Raw genomic sequence first — 18652 nt, forward strand, 5'->3', positions numbered from 1 at the left:
TCCTTTGGTAACCGCTAGTCCCTTCTTGGAGTTTGTGAGTCTACTGCTATTTTGTTCTTTCAGTTTTGCTTTGTTGTTACACTCCACAAATGAGGGAAATCATTTGGTATTCGTCTTTCTCTGCCTGGCTTATTTCACTGAGCATAATAGCTTCTAGCTCCATCCATGTTGTTGCAAATGATAGGATTTGTTTCTTTCTTATGGCTGAATAGTATTCCATTGTGTATACGTACCACACCTTCTTTACCCATTCATCTACTGATGGACACTTAGGTTGCTTCCATATCTGGGCTATTGTAAATAGTGCTGCGATAAACATAGGATTACATATGTCATTTTGAATCTGAAAAGTTGTTTTCTTTGGATAAATTCCTAGGAGTCAAATTCCTGGGTCAAATGGTATTTCTATTTTTAGTTTTTTGAGGAACCTCCATATTGCTTTCCACAATGGTTGAACTAGTTTACATTCCCACCAGCAGTGTAGGAGAGTTCCTCTTTCTCCACATCCTGGCCAGCATTTGTTGTTTCTAGTCTTTTGAATGTTGGCCATCCTAAGTGGTGTGAGGTGATTTCTCATTGTGGTTTTAATTTGCATTTCCCTGATAATTAGTGATGTGGAGCATCTTTTCATGTGCCTGTTGACCATCTGAATTTCTTCTTTGGGGAATTGTCTGTTCATATCCTCTGCCCATTTTTTAATCAGGTTATTTGCTTTTTGGGTATTGAGGTGTGTGAGTTCTTTATATATTTTGGATGTTAACCCCTTGTTGGATATGTTGTTTACAAATATATTCTCCCATACTGTAGGATGCCTTTTTGTTTTGCTGATGGTGTCCTTTGCTGTTCAGAAGCTTTTTAGTTTGATGTAGTCCCATTCATTCATTTTTGCTTTTGTTTTCCTTGCCCAAGGAGATGGGTTCAGGAAAAAGTTGTTCATGTTTATATTCAGGAGATTTTTGCCTGTTTTCTTCTAAGATGGTTTCATGACTTACATTCAGGTCTTTGGTCCATTTTGAGTTTACTTTTGTGTATGGGGTTAGACAATAATCCAGTGTCATTCTTTCGCATGTAGCTGTCGAGTTTTGCCTACACCAGTTGTTGAAGAGCCTGTCATTTCCCCATTGTATGTCCATGGCTCCTTTATCATATATTAATTGACCATATATGCTTAGATTTATATCTGGGCTCTCTTTTATGTTCATTGGTCTATGGGTCTGTTCTTGTGCCAGTACCAAATTGTCTTGATTACTGTGGCTTTGTAGTAGAGCTTGAAGTCAGGGAACGGAATCCCCCCAGCTGTATGTTAAGGCTTTGATTCCAATTATAAAATAACCATTAAGAGGTATGTCCATAAAAACATAAAAACAATAACCATTACTTACTAAGGAATGCCCATAAAAACATGCATTATGAAATATTCCCATCCCTATATAATCTAAATATCACTTTTCTTTTAAGAAATGTTGGGGAGGCACAATTGGTAGTGCACTGAGGCACACTGGGGCTTGCTGTGTTGGTGCTTGTGGAGATGGCGTAAACAACACCTTGACTGGAAAGTGGGATTAATATGGAGCATGGCTACTGGTCCTTGCCCATCACAGGATTTAGTTCTTCTAAGTTAAGAAATATCATTGTTCAAAAACTAAGAATAAACTATTTAAGATAAGCCACAGAAATTAGTTCTGTAGTTTGAGAAAAATTAACAAAGAAGGTAATGTTCTTTGGTGATACTTAAAATGTTTATTAATAAGGGTATTTAAAATTCCTATTCATAATGAGGAAACAAGAAGTCTTGGAAAACAGAGAAGTGAAAAGTGAAGACAAAGGAAAGATTCTACAGTTTGGAGGATTTTGCTTTGCTGTAAGTGAACATTATATATTTAACAAGCACAATGAGAAGTAACAGTCTTGATGAATCTTTTAGATTTTAAATCCCAGACACAGTACATACAGCAAACCCTATTTTTACTAAAGATTTCACCTTTTAAAATTCAACAACAAAACCAAGAAGCTAATAGGATTTCTAAGAGTCAAGGACTCCCTCTGAGGGCTGGTAAGTCCCATCTGAAGTCCATGGTAGCTGCTGGCTTAGGTAAGGCAGAGTCAAGAAGAAATCCTTTATTCAGAATATTCATTTCCAGTGTATTACTACCTCAACTCACTCATCACACTTCCCCATTAAAAGGGTCATCTCAGCAGCCAGTATATAAATGAATACAACATTAGTGCTGTAAGGCCTAAGTTCCTGTCATCACTCCTGGAAGAGTATCTTACCTGCAGTAAAGGCGTCAGCTGCAAACCCAGTGCTTGTTCATAGAGCAAGTTTAGTTCTGTACAACTGGAGAAGGAGAGTTCGGAAGTATAGAGGTAATAGTGCACATGCCTAAAGATGGAACCATCTCTGTCAATGAACAGGCTCTGGCTTTCTGAAGAGTTCAAGGCTGAAGCCTCTTTCCACAGCAGGGAGTCTGGGAACTGAGCAAGTTTGCTTCTGGGAACTGAGAAATGCCAGCCCCCAATGTTGAAATGAAACAAATCCTCTGCAGATTCATGAGGCATACCAGGCTCCTCCTAAAGGGGGAATGAAAAGAGAAATATGCAAGAAAAGAAATAAAAAGCATCCATATTGGAAAGGAAGAAGTAAAACCATCTCTATTTGCAGATTACATGGTCTTGCATATAGAAAAGCCTAAAGAATTCACTAAGAAATTAGTAGAAATGAGTTCAGCAAGATTGAAGGGTCCAGGTCAATATAAAAAAATCAATTGTATTTTTATACACTAGCAATGAACAATCCAAAAATGAAATTAAGAAAATATTCCTCTCACCACTGTATCAAAAAGAACAAAATATTTAAGAATAAATTTAACAAAAGAAGGGCAATACTTGTACTCTGAAAACTTAAAGACATTGTTGAAAGAAATTTTAAAGGATCTAAATAAATGGAAAAATACCCATAATTATGGTTCAGATGACTTCATATTAAGATGGCAATACTCCCCAAATTGATCTACAGATTGAACACAATCTTTATCAAAATTCTAGCTGCCTTTTTTGTAAAAATTGACAAGCTGATGTTAAAATTCATATGGAAATATAAGGGATCAGAATAGTCAAAACAATACTCAAAAAGGAGAAAAAAGTTGAGGATTCACATTTCCCACTTTCAATACTTACTATAAAGCTACAGTAATCAAAACAGTATGCTACTGGCATAAGGATAGACATATGGATAAGTGGAATAGAATGGAAAGCCCAGAAATAAACCCTTACATTTATGGTTAATTTAATTTTTACAAGGGAATTAAGACAATTTGGCTTAAAGAATAAGAGTTGGGACAACTTGACATCTACATGCAGAAAGAATGAAGTTGGACTCCTACTTCACACCATATACAAAAATTAATACCAAGTGGATTATAAACCTAAAAATAAGAGCTAAAAATATAACACTCTTAGAAGAAAACAGAAGATTTTCATGACTTCAGCTTAGGCAATGCCTTCTTAGAAAAAGATACAAAAAGTACAAGTGAAATAGAGACAAATAAATACAACTAAATCAAAATTTAAAACTTCTGTGTTTCAAAGGACACTATCAAGAAAGTAAAAACCCATATAATGGAATAAAATATTTGCAAATCATATAATTGATAAAGATATTGTACTTAGATTATATAAAGAACATTTACAATTCAATAGTAAAAAGACAACCAAATCTAAAAGTGGGTAAAGAAGCTAAGTGGACATTTCTCCAAAGAAGATACTCACGTGACCAATAGCACATGAAAAGACATTTATTAGTCATCAGGAAATGCAAATCAAACTCACAGTGAGATACTACTTCACACACACTAGGATGGCCTGAGTCAAAATAATAGATAACAGGTGTTGACAGAGTTTGGATAAACTGGAACTCTCATATACATGCTGGTAGGAATGTAAAATGGCACAGCTGCTCTGGAAAAGCTTAGCTGTTCCTCAAAATGTTAAACACAGAGGTACTACCTGGCCCAGTAATTCCACTTCTAGGTATAAACTCAAGAGAAATGAAAAACTATGTCCACAGAGAAACTTGCAGCAAATGTTCATAGAAGCATTATTCACAATAGTCGAAAAGAAACAACTAAAATGTCCATCAGTGGATGAATGAATAAATAAAGCGTGCATACAGTAAAATATGTACAATGAAATATTATTTGTCAATGAAAAGAAACGAACTTTTGACACATGGTGTAATATGAATGAAACCTTGAGACATTATGCTAACTGAAAGAAATCAGACACAAAAGACTACATATTATATGACTCCATCTATATGTAATGTGCATAATGGGCAAATTTATATATACAGAGAGTAGATTAGTTGTTTTGCCAAGGGCTAGGGAAGTTAGGGGTTGGATGAGGGATGGCTAGTAATAGGTATGGAATTTCTTTTGGGGATGTTCTAAACATGATGAAAATGTTCTAGAATTGATTGTGGTAATTGTACAACTCTGTGAACATAATAGAAACCATTAATTGTACACTTCAAAATGGTACACTGTATGGTATGTGAATTTTATCTTAAAACTGTTTTTAAAAGAAAGTTATGATGACACTGATGGACAGTGACTGCAGTGGGGTATGGGGAGGGCTCAATACTATGGGTGAATATAGTAACCACATTGTTTTTCATGTGAAACCTTCAAAAGAGTATATATCAATGATACTTTAATAAAAAAAAGAGTTATGATGAGGTGCTCCCACCCCATTGAGCATGTGCAGGACTCTTTTGGGATCATATCTACAGAAACATTACATTCTTGGAAGGTCATGGTAGGACAGCTGAATGTTGTGGGTTCCTTTTTATATACACAAAGGCAGCAAAGATCATTAGTTTTCATCAGCTCATTATTAAAAGTTCAAGTTTATCTATTTATAAATGAATTGCATATTTTGCTTCAAGATGACCTAGCTTATCAACACTATAGAAAAGTAGAAAGCCATCAGTCATCCAAACCATCTGTATCAGATTTGAAAATAAGTGTTCAAGCACTGCTCTTGTAAAAAAAAAAAATTAAGAGTGGAGGATGCCCACTCTCCCCACTTTTATTCAACATAGTACTGGAGGTCCTAGCCATGGCAATCAGACAACACAAAGAAATAAAAGGTATCCAGATTGGTAAGGAAGACATTAAACTGTCTCTGTTTGCAAATGACATGATGTTGTACATAAAAAACCCTAACAAATCCACCCCAAAACTATTAGAACTAATATCTGAATTCAGCAAAGTTGCAGGATACAAAATTAATACACAGAAATCTGTTGCATTCCTATATACTAATGATGAACTAGCAGAAAGAGAAATCAGGGAAACAATCCCATTCACAACTGCATCAAAAAGAATAAAATACCTAGGAATAAACCTAACCAAGAAGGTGAAAGACCTATGCCCTCAAAACTATAAGACACTCATGAGAGAAATTAATGAAGACACCAATAAATGCAAATACATCCTGTGCTCATAGATAGGAAGAATTAATATTGTCAAAATGGCCATCCTGCCTAAAGCAATCTATAGATTCAATACAATCCCTATCAATATACTAATGGCATGGCATTCTTCAATGAACTAGAGCAGAGTCCTAAAATTCATATGGAACCGCAAAAGACCCCAAATAGCCAAAGCAATCCTGAAAAGGAAGAATAAAGCTGGAGAGATTATGCTCCCCAACTTCAAGCTCTACTACAAAGCCAAAGTAATCAAGACAATTTGGTACTGGCACAAGAACAGACCCATAGATCAATGGAACAGAACAGAGAGCTCAGATATAAACCCAGACATATATGGTCAATTAATATACAATAAAGGAGCCATGAATATACAGTGGAGAAATGACAGCCCTTTCAACAACTGGTGTTGGCAAAACTGGACAGCTACATGTAAGAGAATGAAACTGGATTATTGTCTAACTCCATACACAAAAGTAAACTCAAAATGGATCAAAGACCTGAATATAAGTCATGAGACCATAAAACTCTTAGAAGAAAACATAGGCAAAAATCTCTTGAATATAAACATAAGCAACTTTTTTCTGAACACATCTCCTTGGGCATGGGAAACAAAAGCAAAAATGTACAAATGGGACTACATCAAACTAAAAAGCTTCTGTACAGCAAAGGACACCATCAGTAGAACAAAAATGCATCCTACGATATGGGATATTAGATTCGTAAACAACATACCCGACAAGGGGTTAACATCCAAAATACATAAAGAACTCGCATGCCTCAACACCCAAAAAGCAAATAACCCGATTAAAAAATGGGCAGAGGATATGAACAGACACTTCTCCAAAGAAGAAATCCAGATAGCCAACTGGCACATGAAAAGATGTTCCACATCACTAATTATCAGGGAAATGCAAATTAAAACCACAATGAGATATCACCTCACACCACTTAGGATGGCCAACATTCATAAGACTAGAAACAACAAATGCTGGCTAGGATGTGGAGAAAGGGAAACTCTCCTGCACTGCTGGTGGGAATGTAAACTAGTTCAACCATTGTGGAAAGCAATATGGAGGTTCCTCAAAAAATAAAAATAGAAATACCATTTGACCCAGGAATTCTACTCCTAGGAATTTACCCAAAGAAAACAACTTTTCAGATTCAAAATGACATATGTAATCCTATGTTTATCGCAGCACTATTTACAATAGCCCAGATATGGAAGCAACCTAAGTGTCCATCAGTAGATGAATGGGTAAAGAAGGTGTCGTACATATACACAGTGGAATATTATTCAGCCGTAAGAAAACAAATCCTACCATTTGCAACAACATGGATGGAGCTAGCCTCAGTGAAATAAGCCAGGCAGAGAAAGAAAGTACCAAATGATTTCACTCACTTGTAGAGCGTAACAACAAAGCAAAACTGAAGGAATAAAACAGCAGCAGACTCACAGATTCCAAGAAGAGACTAGCGGTTACCAGAGGGAAGGAGGTGGGGAGGGTGGGTGTGGTGGGAGGGAGAAGGGGGTTAAGGGGCATTATGATTAACACACATAATGTAGGTGGGTCATGGGGAAGACAGTATAGCACAGAGAAGACTAGTAGTGACTCTAAAACATCTTACTATGCTGATGGACAGTGACTGCAATGGGGTGGGGCGATGACTTTATAATATGGGTGAATGTAGTAACCACAATGTTGCTCGTGTGAAACCTTCATAAGTTTGTATATCAATAATAGCTTAATTTAAAAAATAACATAAAAAATTAAAGTGGTAAATAGTATACAAAATTTTAACTAAAAAGAACCATAAAACAATGTTGAATTCTAGGTAAAAATTATGCATGTTGAAGTGAGGGGGTGCAATGTACTGATATTTATAACTTATTTTGAAATGCATAAAAAAATAAGATGATTTATGGATACAGGGATGGGTAAATGGACATGTGATAAAACAAATAGAGCAAAATATTCATTGTAGAATCTAGGTATATGATCACTGTACAATTCTTTCAACATTTCTGAATGTTTCATAATTTGCATTAAAGTGCTGTTGGGAGTGAAAGAATTTTAAAGAGGTAGTTGTTTAAGAGAGTAAGAGCCCCCTTCAACAAAAATCTGCATCTCCTATTTTGACAGCTGAAGAAGGAAAATAATGCCTGCGACAAAGAACGGGATTGGATTCTTTTCTCTCACGATAAGCCTGGTCTAAATATTCAGATATAACGAAGAACAATTATATATATCACATTTGAGGCTAGAAGAGTTAAAGGGGACATGAAGAGAACGATTACAAATTGTAAAATGGTGTCATGACTCAGAAGCAGAGGGGAACAGCCAATCTAATGAGATAATCCTAACCCTTCTAACCATGGCTAAGGCCGAAAAGGACAAGCTGAGAGTAACTGAAGGCTTCTAAACCATAAAGCATGAAAATGCAAAGACTTCATTTTGCTTTGCTTTCCTTAAAGGTGAGTAGCTGGTTAAGAGCTCAGTGAAAGTGACTCAAGTGTGCACATTTTGGATGCCAAAGAAAACCTGCTCCTTGCAGTTAAGCTGCAGTTCTGATCTCAGTTCCTCTTTTCTTATTAAGGATAGGGTATGACAAGAGGGTTTTGGCTCAAGAGTTTTCCACCTTCCTCCATGGACTTATTCCAACCCTGGGTGGACTCTCAAGAGATGCCAGCTGGACTGAGGACAGGGGTCCAGGTTGTGGCTGTTCTTTCCAGAGTTTTCTTCCTAAAGACTGTTCAGCAGCTGGTTAAGTGTAGATCTATCCCAGCCTGAGAAGAGTCCTTAGTCACAGGCAAGCTTGGGGGCCTAGTCCTTGAAGGACAAAAGGCTTGTTGCCAGACTGTAGAAATGAGTAAGCCCTAGTATAGTTATCCCTGCACCATCCCAAGGTATCTCTTTCCCACGTGACCCTTCTCCCCCAAAGGAACGCCTTCCAAATCAGCTTCTAGAGCTAGAACCACCTCGTGCTCTAAAGACTGGACGCCAACTCCTCAGAGACGGCTTCCCCCAAACGTTTCAGATCTGGAGCTCCCCATCGTGCCTCAGAGAGCTGCATCCCTACCCCAATTCTTCCGATCTGAATCCTTCCGTTCACCCGCCGCCTTGCCTCAGAATCAACATCCCCAAGCGCTGAGATATGAAACCTTCATCGTATCGAGAGGCACACTCCCACCGCTCAAACCTGGAGTCCCCCGGATCCTCAGAGTTAGAACGTTCAGCCCTGAAAGCAGGCGCATTCTGCAACTCCTCAGAGCCAGCCCCCAAACTGTTCAAAGCCGGGCCATGTTCCCCAGGTCTGTCGGTACCACAGCCAGGTCCCTATCCCAAAAGCCCTAATCCTCCGCACGTCGTTCCGCATTCGCCGTTTTAGTGTTTTTGGCGTCCCCGCCAGGGTGGGCTCCATACCATGGTCGGGTCTCCTGAGGCGGGCGAGGGGCGGATGGGGAGGGCAGGCTCGTGACCCGGGCAATAACGGCCTTGGGGAGAGCGCGGGGGCGCGGGGGCGGGGCCTGGCCCTCACCGCGCGGCCTCGCGGACGCCGTCAGGTGAGCGGCGCGGCGGGGATGGCCGAGCCGTGGGACCTGGACGAGGAGGGCATCCGCCGCCTGGGGGCGCTGACCCTGGGGCAGCCCGGTAGAGCCCGGCCGGGAGGGCCTGGGCGGGGGAGCGTAGGGTCCGAGGCTGAAGGGAGAAAACTGACGTGGCGGCATTGGGGAACCTAAGTAGACAGCGGCTGTGGAGCTGTCCCTGAGGCGGAGGGGTTACTGCGGCAGAAGGGTTACACCGAGTTGGAAGCGAAGGCACTAAAGTAATCGGGGAGTCTGGGGCCGAGGGTGAGGAATTGAGAGGAGCGTAATCTTGAAGTGAAGGAGAAACAAAATTAACCGGGCTCTGCGGCTGGGAGCACAACTGTACAGAGTCTGAACGCTGAGCCCCAGGAGGGCACGGGCATGGGGAGGGAAGTGCTGAGAACGGCGTGTGAGGTCTGGGTCGTGAGGAGGCACGAAGGGCTTTAATTTTGGCAGTTTCAGAAACTGCCTACCCGGGAGGGCTTTTCCTGGTTGGGGTGAAGTAGGAAAGGATGTTCCTTTATCTGCGGCGCTCATTGTCCAGTCTCCGCCTCAAGAAGTTGAACATTTCTTTGATCCATCCGGATGTGTATCCTCCTTCTGAGACACTCAGAAAGGGCCTGATGTGAAAGGAATAGCCACTGATTTCTCAAGGCGCTTGGGTCGGTGCCCCCGCTCAGACTTCGTCCTAGAGGTAAAACCGCGGAATGACTGCCGACCCCACCTTTGACCTGGGGTCTGACTCACATAGCTTGCTTTCTGAGTTTCTAAGGAGTAGACACGTTGAAAAAGTTACCGGCAATCCTATTTCAACTTTTACCTTCCCTAAATTCATTATATCATTAATGCCAGACCCATGTTGAATGCTTTCTCTGAATTATTTAATCCCCATACCAAACCTATGAAGCAGATGCTGTTATAGTTCATAGGATCTGTATTTTGCAGATGAGTAAAATTAGGTTTAAACTCCTGCTCAAAGTCACAACTCAAAGTGATGCAGCCAGGGTTTTTAAATCCATGAGTCCAGAGTCTGTGCTGTAATCACAACAAAAGTTGCTTTTCTTCTTCTAGTACTTTTTATTTGTGGGATATGAAATTAACTTGGTTTTATTTTATTTAAAAAGTATTTATTATTTAAAAGTTATTAAAATTAGTGCATGCTACCTGAGTGAACAGATAAAGCACCAATTTTTTCTTCCTCTGAAAATCCCTTCCCCTACCATAACAGAAGATAATGGTTTGGTGTGCATATAGAGGTTTATTTTTCTCTGAACTCTCCTGTTTTACAGTTGCTAAAAAAAGACTTTACTGGCTTGACACACTTTTGTATCTTTATTATCTTCTTTTTAAAAAATATTGATTCAATTTTATTTGGGGAGGAGGCCACACACCTCTTCCATTCTCCAGCTAGAACAATATGTGGCAGATTTTTTTTGCTTATTTTTATTACAGGCATTTGAATAATAACAAAATTGTATTAATTCTGGCAATTCAAATAGAAAAGGATATGAAGAAAAAGAATATTCTTCCCTCTTCCTCCATTCATACCTTTTCCATTGTTTATATGAACATATACACATAGGTATCTTTTTAAAAAAAAGAGCATCTATATTATTTGGAAGTTTGCTTTTTTTACTTACCAATAAAATGGATATTTTTCAATTACATGAATGTGCTGATACATGCATTGTAAAATTCTGTAAAAAAATCACAGTGGTCACATTTGGGGAGAGAGGCTTTTACTTTTATTCTCTACTTTACTGTACTGTTGGAGTTTGCTGTTTCTGTAATAAGTGTTACTTTCTTCTTAATGTCCAAAGGGATAATCTTGGTGATGCAATTAGAGACCTTTTTTGTATGTTTGTTTTCTTTGTTATATTTCTTTTTACAAAGAAATTCCAGTAAAATTTTCATTATCCTTTGTCACACAGAAAATTTTCATCTTAAGGTAGTTAAGTTTGTTCTTCCTTATGATTTGTGATTTTTCTGTTTCACAAAGTTTTTCCCTGCACTGATGTAATAGGTTCCTGTATTTTTTGCTAAATTTTCTAAATTTCTAAATACTTTTCTACAGCTTTGCTTTTCACATTGTCTAATCTATCGAGTTTATTTTTATATATAATGTATGATATATATTTTTTATACCGATAGCCAGTTTCCCTGGAACTTATTTGTAATGTTATCTCTGCTGTATTTTAAATTCCTTTATAAATGTGGGTCTGTTTCTAGGCTCTGTTCTGTTTGTCTATTCCTATACCAATATCATACTTGGTAATTATCATGGCTTAACATCGAGTTTTGATAAGTGGTAGAATTTGTGCCCTTCCTTCCTTTACCTCCTCTTTCTCCTTCAAAATTGCCTGGCTATTCTTGCCTCTTTATGCTCTGCTTAGAGTTTTAGAATCAGCTTGTCAGTTTCCATGAAAGCATTTAATTAAGGATGGGATCTGATCTAATATTCATTTTTAAAATATGACTCTTACCCTTTCAAAGCCTGTTACAGTAGTCCAGGTAAGGCTTAATGAATAGCTTGGATTAAAATGATGACAGTGGGGATAAAAGAAGTGGACAGAGTCAAGGTGTATTTCGTGGGCAGATAGGATAGGACTTAACCATTGTGGATGATGAGGAAAAGGAAGATTCAAAGATAACAGTCTTGGATTAAGTTATTGCTGGGTGGATGGTAGTGCTATTTATTGAGAAGGAGGCAAGAGCAGACTATGAGAAAGAGGTTTAGGGAAAGGGAATTGAGCACTGTTTTGAGCATGTTAAATTTAAAATACCTATTAGACATTCAAGTGTAAGATTTTTAGTAGGTAGTTGAATATATATATATATATATATGAGTCTGAATCTCGGAGGAGAGGTCAGGGTTAGACATGTACATTTTGAAAACATTAGCAAAGAAGTAATATTTAGAGCCATCTGGATGAACTCACATAACTAGAGAATGTGGATAGAGAATAGAAGAAGGCTCACCCTCAGCTGTGTGGTATTTCAATGTTTAGAGGTTTGAATCGTGGAGGAGGAACATGGTGTCTGGACATTAAGGAAGGGTAGTACATGAAGGAAGTAATGATCATCTGTGCCAAAGGCTGTTGAGAGGCTGAGTTAGCAGAGATGGGGTAACATGGAACTCTTTGGTCACTTGAACTAGGAGAGGAAGTTAAGGAGAGTTGGGAGGAGGGAAGCCAGATTGGTTTGGGATGAAAAAGGAATGGTAATGAGAGAGAAGAGATAGTGAAGGTAAGAACATTTGCTGAGAAATATGTCTATAAAAGAGAATATAGTAGAAAAAGCAGGAGTTGCAGTACTTATATCAGACAAAATAGACTTCAAAACAAAGAAAGTAACAAGAGACAAAGAAGGACATAACATAATGATAAAGGGGTCAGTCCAACAAGAGGACGTAACCATTATAAATATATATGCACCCAACACAGGATCACCTACATATGTGAAACAAATACTAACAGAATTAAAAGGGGAAATAGAATGCAATGCATTCATTTTAGGAGACTTCAGCACACCATTCACTCCAAAGGACAGATCAACCAGGCAGAAAATAAGTAAGGAGACAGAGGCACTGAACAACACATTAGAACAGATGGACCTAATGGACATCAACAGAGCACTCCATCAAAAATCAACAGGATACACATTCTTCTCAAGTGCACATGGAACATTTTCAAGAATAGATCATATACTAGGCCCCAAAAGAGCCTCAGTAAATTCAAAAAGATTGAAATTCTACCAACCAGCTTCTAAGACAACAAAGGTATGAAACTAGAAGTAAATTATGCAAAGAAAATAAAAAATCCCACAAACACATGGAGGCTTCACAACATGCTCCTAAATAACCAATGGATCAATGACCAAATAAAAACAGAGATCAAGCAATATATGGAGACAAATGACAACAATAATTCAACACCACAGAATCTGTGGGACACAGTGAAGGCCATGCTAAGAGTAAAGTATATTGCAATACAGGCCTACCTCAGAAAAGAAGAACAATCCCATATGCACAGTCTAAACTCACAATTAATTAAACTAGAAAAAGAACAACAAATGAGGCCCAAAGTCAGTAGAAGGAGGGACATAATAAATATTAGAGCAGAAATAAATAAAATCAAGAAGAATTAAACAATAGAAAGAATCAATGAAAGCAGGAACTGCTTCTTCAAGAAAATAAACAAAATAGATAAACCCTTAGCCAGACTTATCAGTAAAAAAAGAGAGACTACACTCATAAACAGAATCAGAAATGAGAAAGGAAAAATCACTACCAACACCATAGAAATACAAAGAATTATGAGAGAATACTATGAAAAATTATATGCTAACAAACTGGATATCCTAGAAGAAATGGACAACTTTCTAGAAAAATATAACTTTCCAAGGCAGACCCAAGAAGAAACAAAACCTGAATAGACCAATTAACAGCAAGGAATTTGAATTGGTAATCAAAAAACTGTCTAAGAACAAAATGCCTGCACCAGATGGTTTCACTGCTGAATTTTATCAAACATTTAGTGAAGACCTCCTTAAAGTTATCCAAAAAATAGAAGAGGAGGGAATACTCCCAAACTCATTCTATGAGGCCAGCATCACTCTAATACCAAAACCAGGCAAAGACAGCACAAAAAAAGAAAATTACAGACCAATATCCTTGATGAAAATAGATGCAAAAATACTCAACAAAATATTAGCAAACCAAATTCAAAAATACATCAAAAAGATGATCCATTATGATAAAGTAGGATTTATCCCAGGGATGCAAGGATGGTAACATTTGAAAATCATCAACATCATCCACCACATCAACAAAAAGGACAAAAACCACATGATTATCTCCATAGATGCTGAAAAAGCATTCGACAAAATTCAACATCCAGTCATGATAAAAACTCAACAAAATGGGTATACAGGGCAAATACCTCAACATAATAAAGGCCATATATGACAAACCCACAAACAACATCATACTTAACAGCAAGAAGCTGAAAGCTTTTCACCTAACATTGGGCACAAGGCAGGGATGCCCCTCTCCCCACTTTTATTCAACATAGTAATGGAGGTCCTAGCCATGGCAATCAGACAAAACAAAGAAATAAAAGACATTCAGATTGGTAAGGAAGAAGTCAACCATTACTATTTGCAGATGACATGATATGGTACATAAAAAACCCTGAAGAGATAAGGGCAGGGAATAAGAAAGGGGGCCTTACGATTAGTATGTATAATGTGGGGGGTCATAGGGAGGGATTTGCAACACAGAGAAGACAAGTAGTGAGTCTACAGTATCTTACTAGGCTGATGGACAGTGACTGTAATGGGGTTTGTAGGGGGAGACTTGGTGAAGGGGGGAGTCTAGTAACCATAATGTTCTTCATGTACTTGTAGATTAATGATAATAAAATGAATTTAAAAAAACCCTAAAGAATCCACTCCAAAACTAATGGAACTAATATCTGAATTCAGCAAGTTGCAGGAAACAAAATTAATGCACAGAAATCTGTAGCATACCTATACACTAATGATGAACTAGCAGAAAGAGAAATCAGGGAAACAATCCCATTCACAATTGCATCAAAAAGAATAAAATACCTAGGAATAAACCTAACCAAGGAAGTGAAAGACCTATACTCTGAAAACTACAAGACACTCATGAGAGAAATTAAAGAAGATACCAATAAATGGAAACACATCCCATGCTCATGGATAGGAAGAATTAATACTGTCAAAATGGCCATCTGCCTAAAGCAATCTACATTTTCAGTGCAATCCCTATCAAAATACCAAAAGCATTCTTCAAAGAAGTAGAGCAAATAGTCCTAAACTTCATATGGAACCACAAAACACCCCAAATAGCCAAAGCAATCCTGAGAAGGAAAAATAAAGTGGGGGGGGGGACTATGCTCCCTGACTTCAAGCTCTACTACAAAGCCACAGTAATCAAGACAATTTGGTACTGGCCCAAGAACAGACCCATAGATCAACGGAACAGAATAGAGAGCCCAAATATAAACCCAAGTATATATGGTTAATTAATATATGATAAAGGAATGATGGATATACAGTGGGGAAATGACAGCCTCTTCAACAACTGGTGTTGGCAAAACTGGACAGCTACATGCAAGAGAATGACACTGGATTATTGTCTAACTCCATACACAAAAGTAAATTCAAAATGGATCAAAGACCTGAATGTAAGTCATGAAACCATAAACCTCTTAGAAGAAAACAGGTAAAAATCTCTTGAATATAAACATGAGCAACTTTTTCCTGAATGCTTCTCCTTAGGCAAGGGAAACAAAATAAAAAATGAACAAATGGGACTATATCATGCTAAAAAGCTTCTGTACAGCAAAGGACACCATCAGCAGAACAAAAAGGCATCCTACAGTATGGGAGAATATATTTGTAAATGACATATTCGACAAGGGGTTAACATCCAAAATATATAAAGAATTCACATGCCTCAACACCCAAAAAGCAAATAACCCTATTAAATATGAACAGACACTTCTCCAAAGAAGAAATTCAGATGTGCAACAGGCACATGAAAAGATGCTCCACATCATAATTATCAGGGAAATGCAAATTAAAACCACCATGAGGTATCACCTCATACCAGTTAGGATGGTGAACATAGAAAAGACTATAAACAACAAATGCTGGCAGGATGTGGAGAAAGGGGAACCCTCCTACACTGCTGGTGGGAATGTAAACTAGTTCAATCATTGTGGAAAGCAGTATGGAGGTTCCTCAAAAACTAAAAATAGAAATGCCATTTGACCCAGGAATTCCACTCCTAGGTATTTACCCTAAGAATGCAGGATCCCAGTTTCAAAAAGACATATGCACCCCTATGTTTACCACAGCACTATTTACAATAGCCAAGATATGGAAGCAACCTAAGTGTCCATCAGTAGATGAATGGATAAAGAAGGTGTGGTACATATACGCAAGGGAATATTATTCAGTCATAAGAAGAAAACAAATCCTACCATTTGCAACAACACGGATGGAGCTAGAGGGTATTATGCTCAGTGAAATAAGCCAGGAGGAGAAAGACAAGTATCAAATGATTTCACTCATCTGTGGAGTATAAGAACAAAGCAGAAACTAAAGGAACGAAACAGCAGCAGACTCACAGAATCCAAGAATGGACTAAGTTACCAAAGGGAAAGGGACTGGGGAGGGTGGGTGGGAAGGGAGTGGTAAGGGGAATAAGGGGCATTACAATTAGCCCACATAATGTGGAGGGGGGGCACGGGGAAGGCCGTATAGCACAGAGAAGACAGGTAGTGACTCTATAGCATGTTACTACACTGATGGACAGTGACTATAATGGGGTATATGTGGTGGGGACTTGATAATGGGGGGAATCTAGAAACTGCAGTGTTGCTCATGTGATTTTATATTAATGATAAAAAAAAAAGAATATAGTAGTGAAATATTAGCTGGAGGATATGATGTAGGATCCAGAGTAAGTTTTTTAATAAAGACATGCTATACTAGACCATATTTGTAACTTGATAATTATTTGGTAGAGTGGGAAAATATGTAATTATATATATTATTTTGCTTTTAAAAACAATTTATTATATGAGTAATATAATTGTACTTTGAAAAGTAAGTCTTGATAGCTCCTCCCACCCTGGACTTGGCCCAGTTCTCCTTCCTAAAGGCAATCACTGTTACCAATATCTTGGATAGCTTTTCAGAAATATTCTCTGTGTACATAAGCATGTATCAGCTATTTTATAGGTTTTTATTATAGCAATTCACAAATATATACAAGAGTTGAGACAACAAAATAATGAATTTCCATCACCCTACCTCAACAGTTCTCAATTCATGGCCAATCTTCTTTTGTCTATACCTCACTATCCTCTTCCCATCCCCCAAACCCTGCAGTATTTATTTTGAAGCAAATTCCAGGTATATGATTTAACACATATATATTTTAATATGTAACTTTAAAGGATAAGAACTCTTTTAAAAAGTAATCACATATAAAACCTAAAAATATTTAACAGTAATTTCTTAGTGTTATCAAATATCCAACCAGTGTTCTCATTTTTTCCAACTGTCCTATAAAATTTTTTCTTTTTATGGGAACCAGGATGTATATAAGGTCTATTGCTTGGTTTATGTTTATCTTAAATATTATTTAGTATATAGGTTCCCCTTCTTTTTGCCTTGCATTTTCTATTGTTGAAGAAACTGGGTCATTTATCCTGAATAGTTTGTTGTCCTGGATTTTGCTTATTATATTCTTAAGATGTTTAACATTTTGCCATGTTCCTTTTATTTCCTACGAATTGGTAGTTAGAATGAAGCTTGATTAGAATTAGGTTTGATTTTTTTTTTTTGCAAGACTGCTTCATACGTCATGATGTATACTATTAGGAAGTATATAATATCTGGTGTTTGTTTTGTGATATTATCAGCCATTGAATATGATTGTCTGGTATACCTGTGAGTTCATTAAGTATTGCAAAATGGTAATTTTCTAAATCCTTCACTTTTATTAGTTGTAGCACTTCTATTAAAATATATTTCCTCATATCAACTATTTAATATGAGGATATCAGGTACAGTTTGTATAGGAAAGACAGGATAAATCCTTCACATTTTTTCACCTTATTTGTGGGTTTTCAGGAAAATGAATTGCTTTCTTCAGCATTCTCTGAAGGTAACCAATGAAAGTTGTTTAATTTTCTTAATAATCATTATAAACTCATGGATTTAAAAGTCTTTGGTATGTTCCTATCCATTACAATTATTACCGTAGGTGATGCTAAACTTATCCCAACTTTGGCTAATCTTTCAGGTTGACTCCTGGGACTTTTATTTGTCTTATTTATTTGAAACTTCCATCATCATTGTAAACAAGCTTTATTAAAGATTATGAATTCAATGACCAAGTGACCTATAACTGGTTTTCTATAGAGAGATTACTTGATTGGTTGTTTTCATGAATAAGACATGTTCTTGCCCCTTGGGCTATGTAGCACATATATTAAAATTAGAAGATTATTCTGTTCTTGTCATCTATTGTGAGCAATGTTTGATTTGTTTTCTGATCTGTTTGCCTTCACTCTGTTTATAAACAATGAAACTGAATGACTTGGCACTTCATATGAATCATAAAAGAGTGTCTGTCCCTGTGGCAGTTTATCATTTAAATGACAATTCTGGTTCCCTTTAAAAATGTTAAAATGTCTGCTCTTCAAAATAGACAGCTGTGAAAAGCAAGAGAAATGCTGCTGGGCACTGATGGAATTCTTAATTGACCTTAGCTTTTGTCTCATGGTAATAGACTCTCAGGGCATCAGATAATTGCATACTATAAAACTATATTGCATTGCATACTATAAAACCAATATGCTGCCCTCAAAGTTGGGAAACATTTTTTTTGCTTTTATTTAAGATATAATTCATATACTATAAAACTTAAAGTATGCAATTCAGTGTCACATAGTGCTTTATGCATTTATCACTACTATCTAGTTCCAGAACATTTTCATCAAGACAAAAGGAAACCCCATACCCATTAG

The 18652-nt window shown here is 37.4% G+C and overlaps 2 protein-coding genes across 4 annotated transcripts in view; one reads left to right on the forward strand and one right to left on the reverse strand.

Moving 5' to 3' along the window:
- Positions 1-8959, reverse strand: part of KCTD19 (potassium channel tetramerization domain containing 19) — a 29202-nt gene extending 20243 nt beyond the window's left edge. For 2 of the 3 annotated variants that reach the window (XM_073225381.1, XM_073225380.1), the window contains exons 1-2: positions 8917-8959; positions 2275-2571 (exon numbers count right to left, since the gene is read on the reverse strand). In XM_073225381.1, coding sequence (XP_073081482.1) covers positions 2275-2571; positions 8917-8919 — 300 coding nt within the window. In that variant the 5' untranslated portion in view covers positions 8920-8959. The remainder of the gene's footprint in view (positions 1-2274; positions 2572-8916) is intronic. The other variant, XM_073225382.1, reaches the window with a different exon arrangement.
- A 97-nt stretch (positions 8960-9056) lies between these two features.
- LRRC36 (leucine rich repeat containing 36) overlaps positions 9057-18652 on the forward strand; it is a 63011-nt gene continuing 53415 nt past the window's right edge. The window contains 1 exon segment of the mRNA XM_017649248.3: positions 9057-9144. Coding sequence (XP_017504737.2) covers positions 9075-9144 — 70 coding nt within the window. The 5' untranslated portion in view covers positions 9057-9074.

This window comes from Manis javanica, chromosome 17 (assembly GCF_040802235.1).
Source record: "Manis javanica isolate MJ-LG chromosome 17, MJ_LKY, whole genome shotgun sequence".
NCBI lineage: Eukaryota > Metazoa > Chordata > Mammalia > Pholidota > Manidae > Manis > Manis javanica.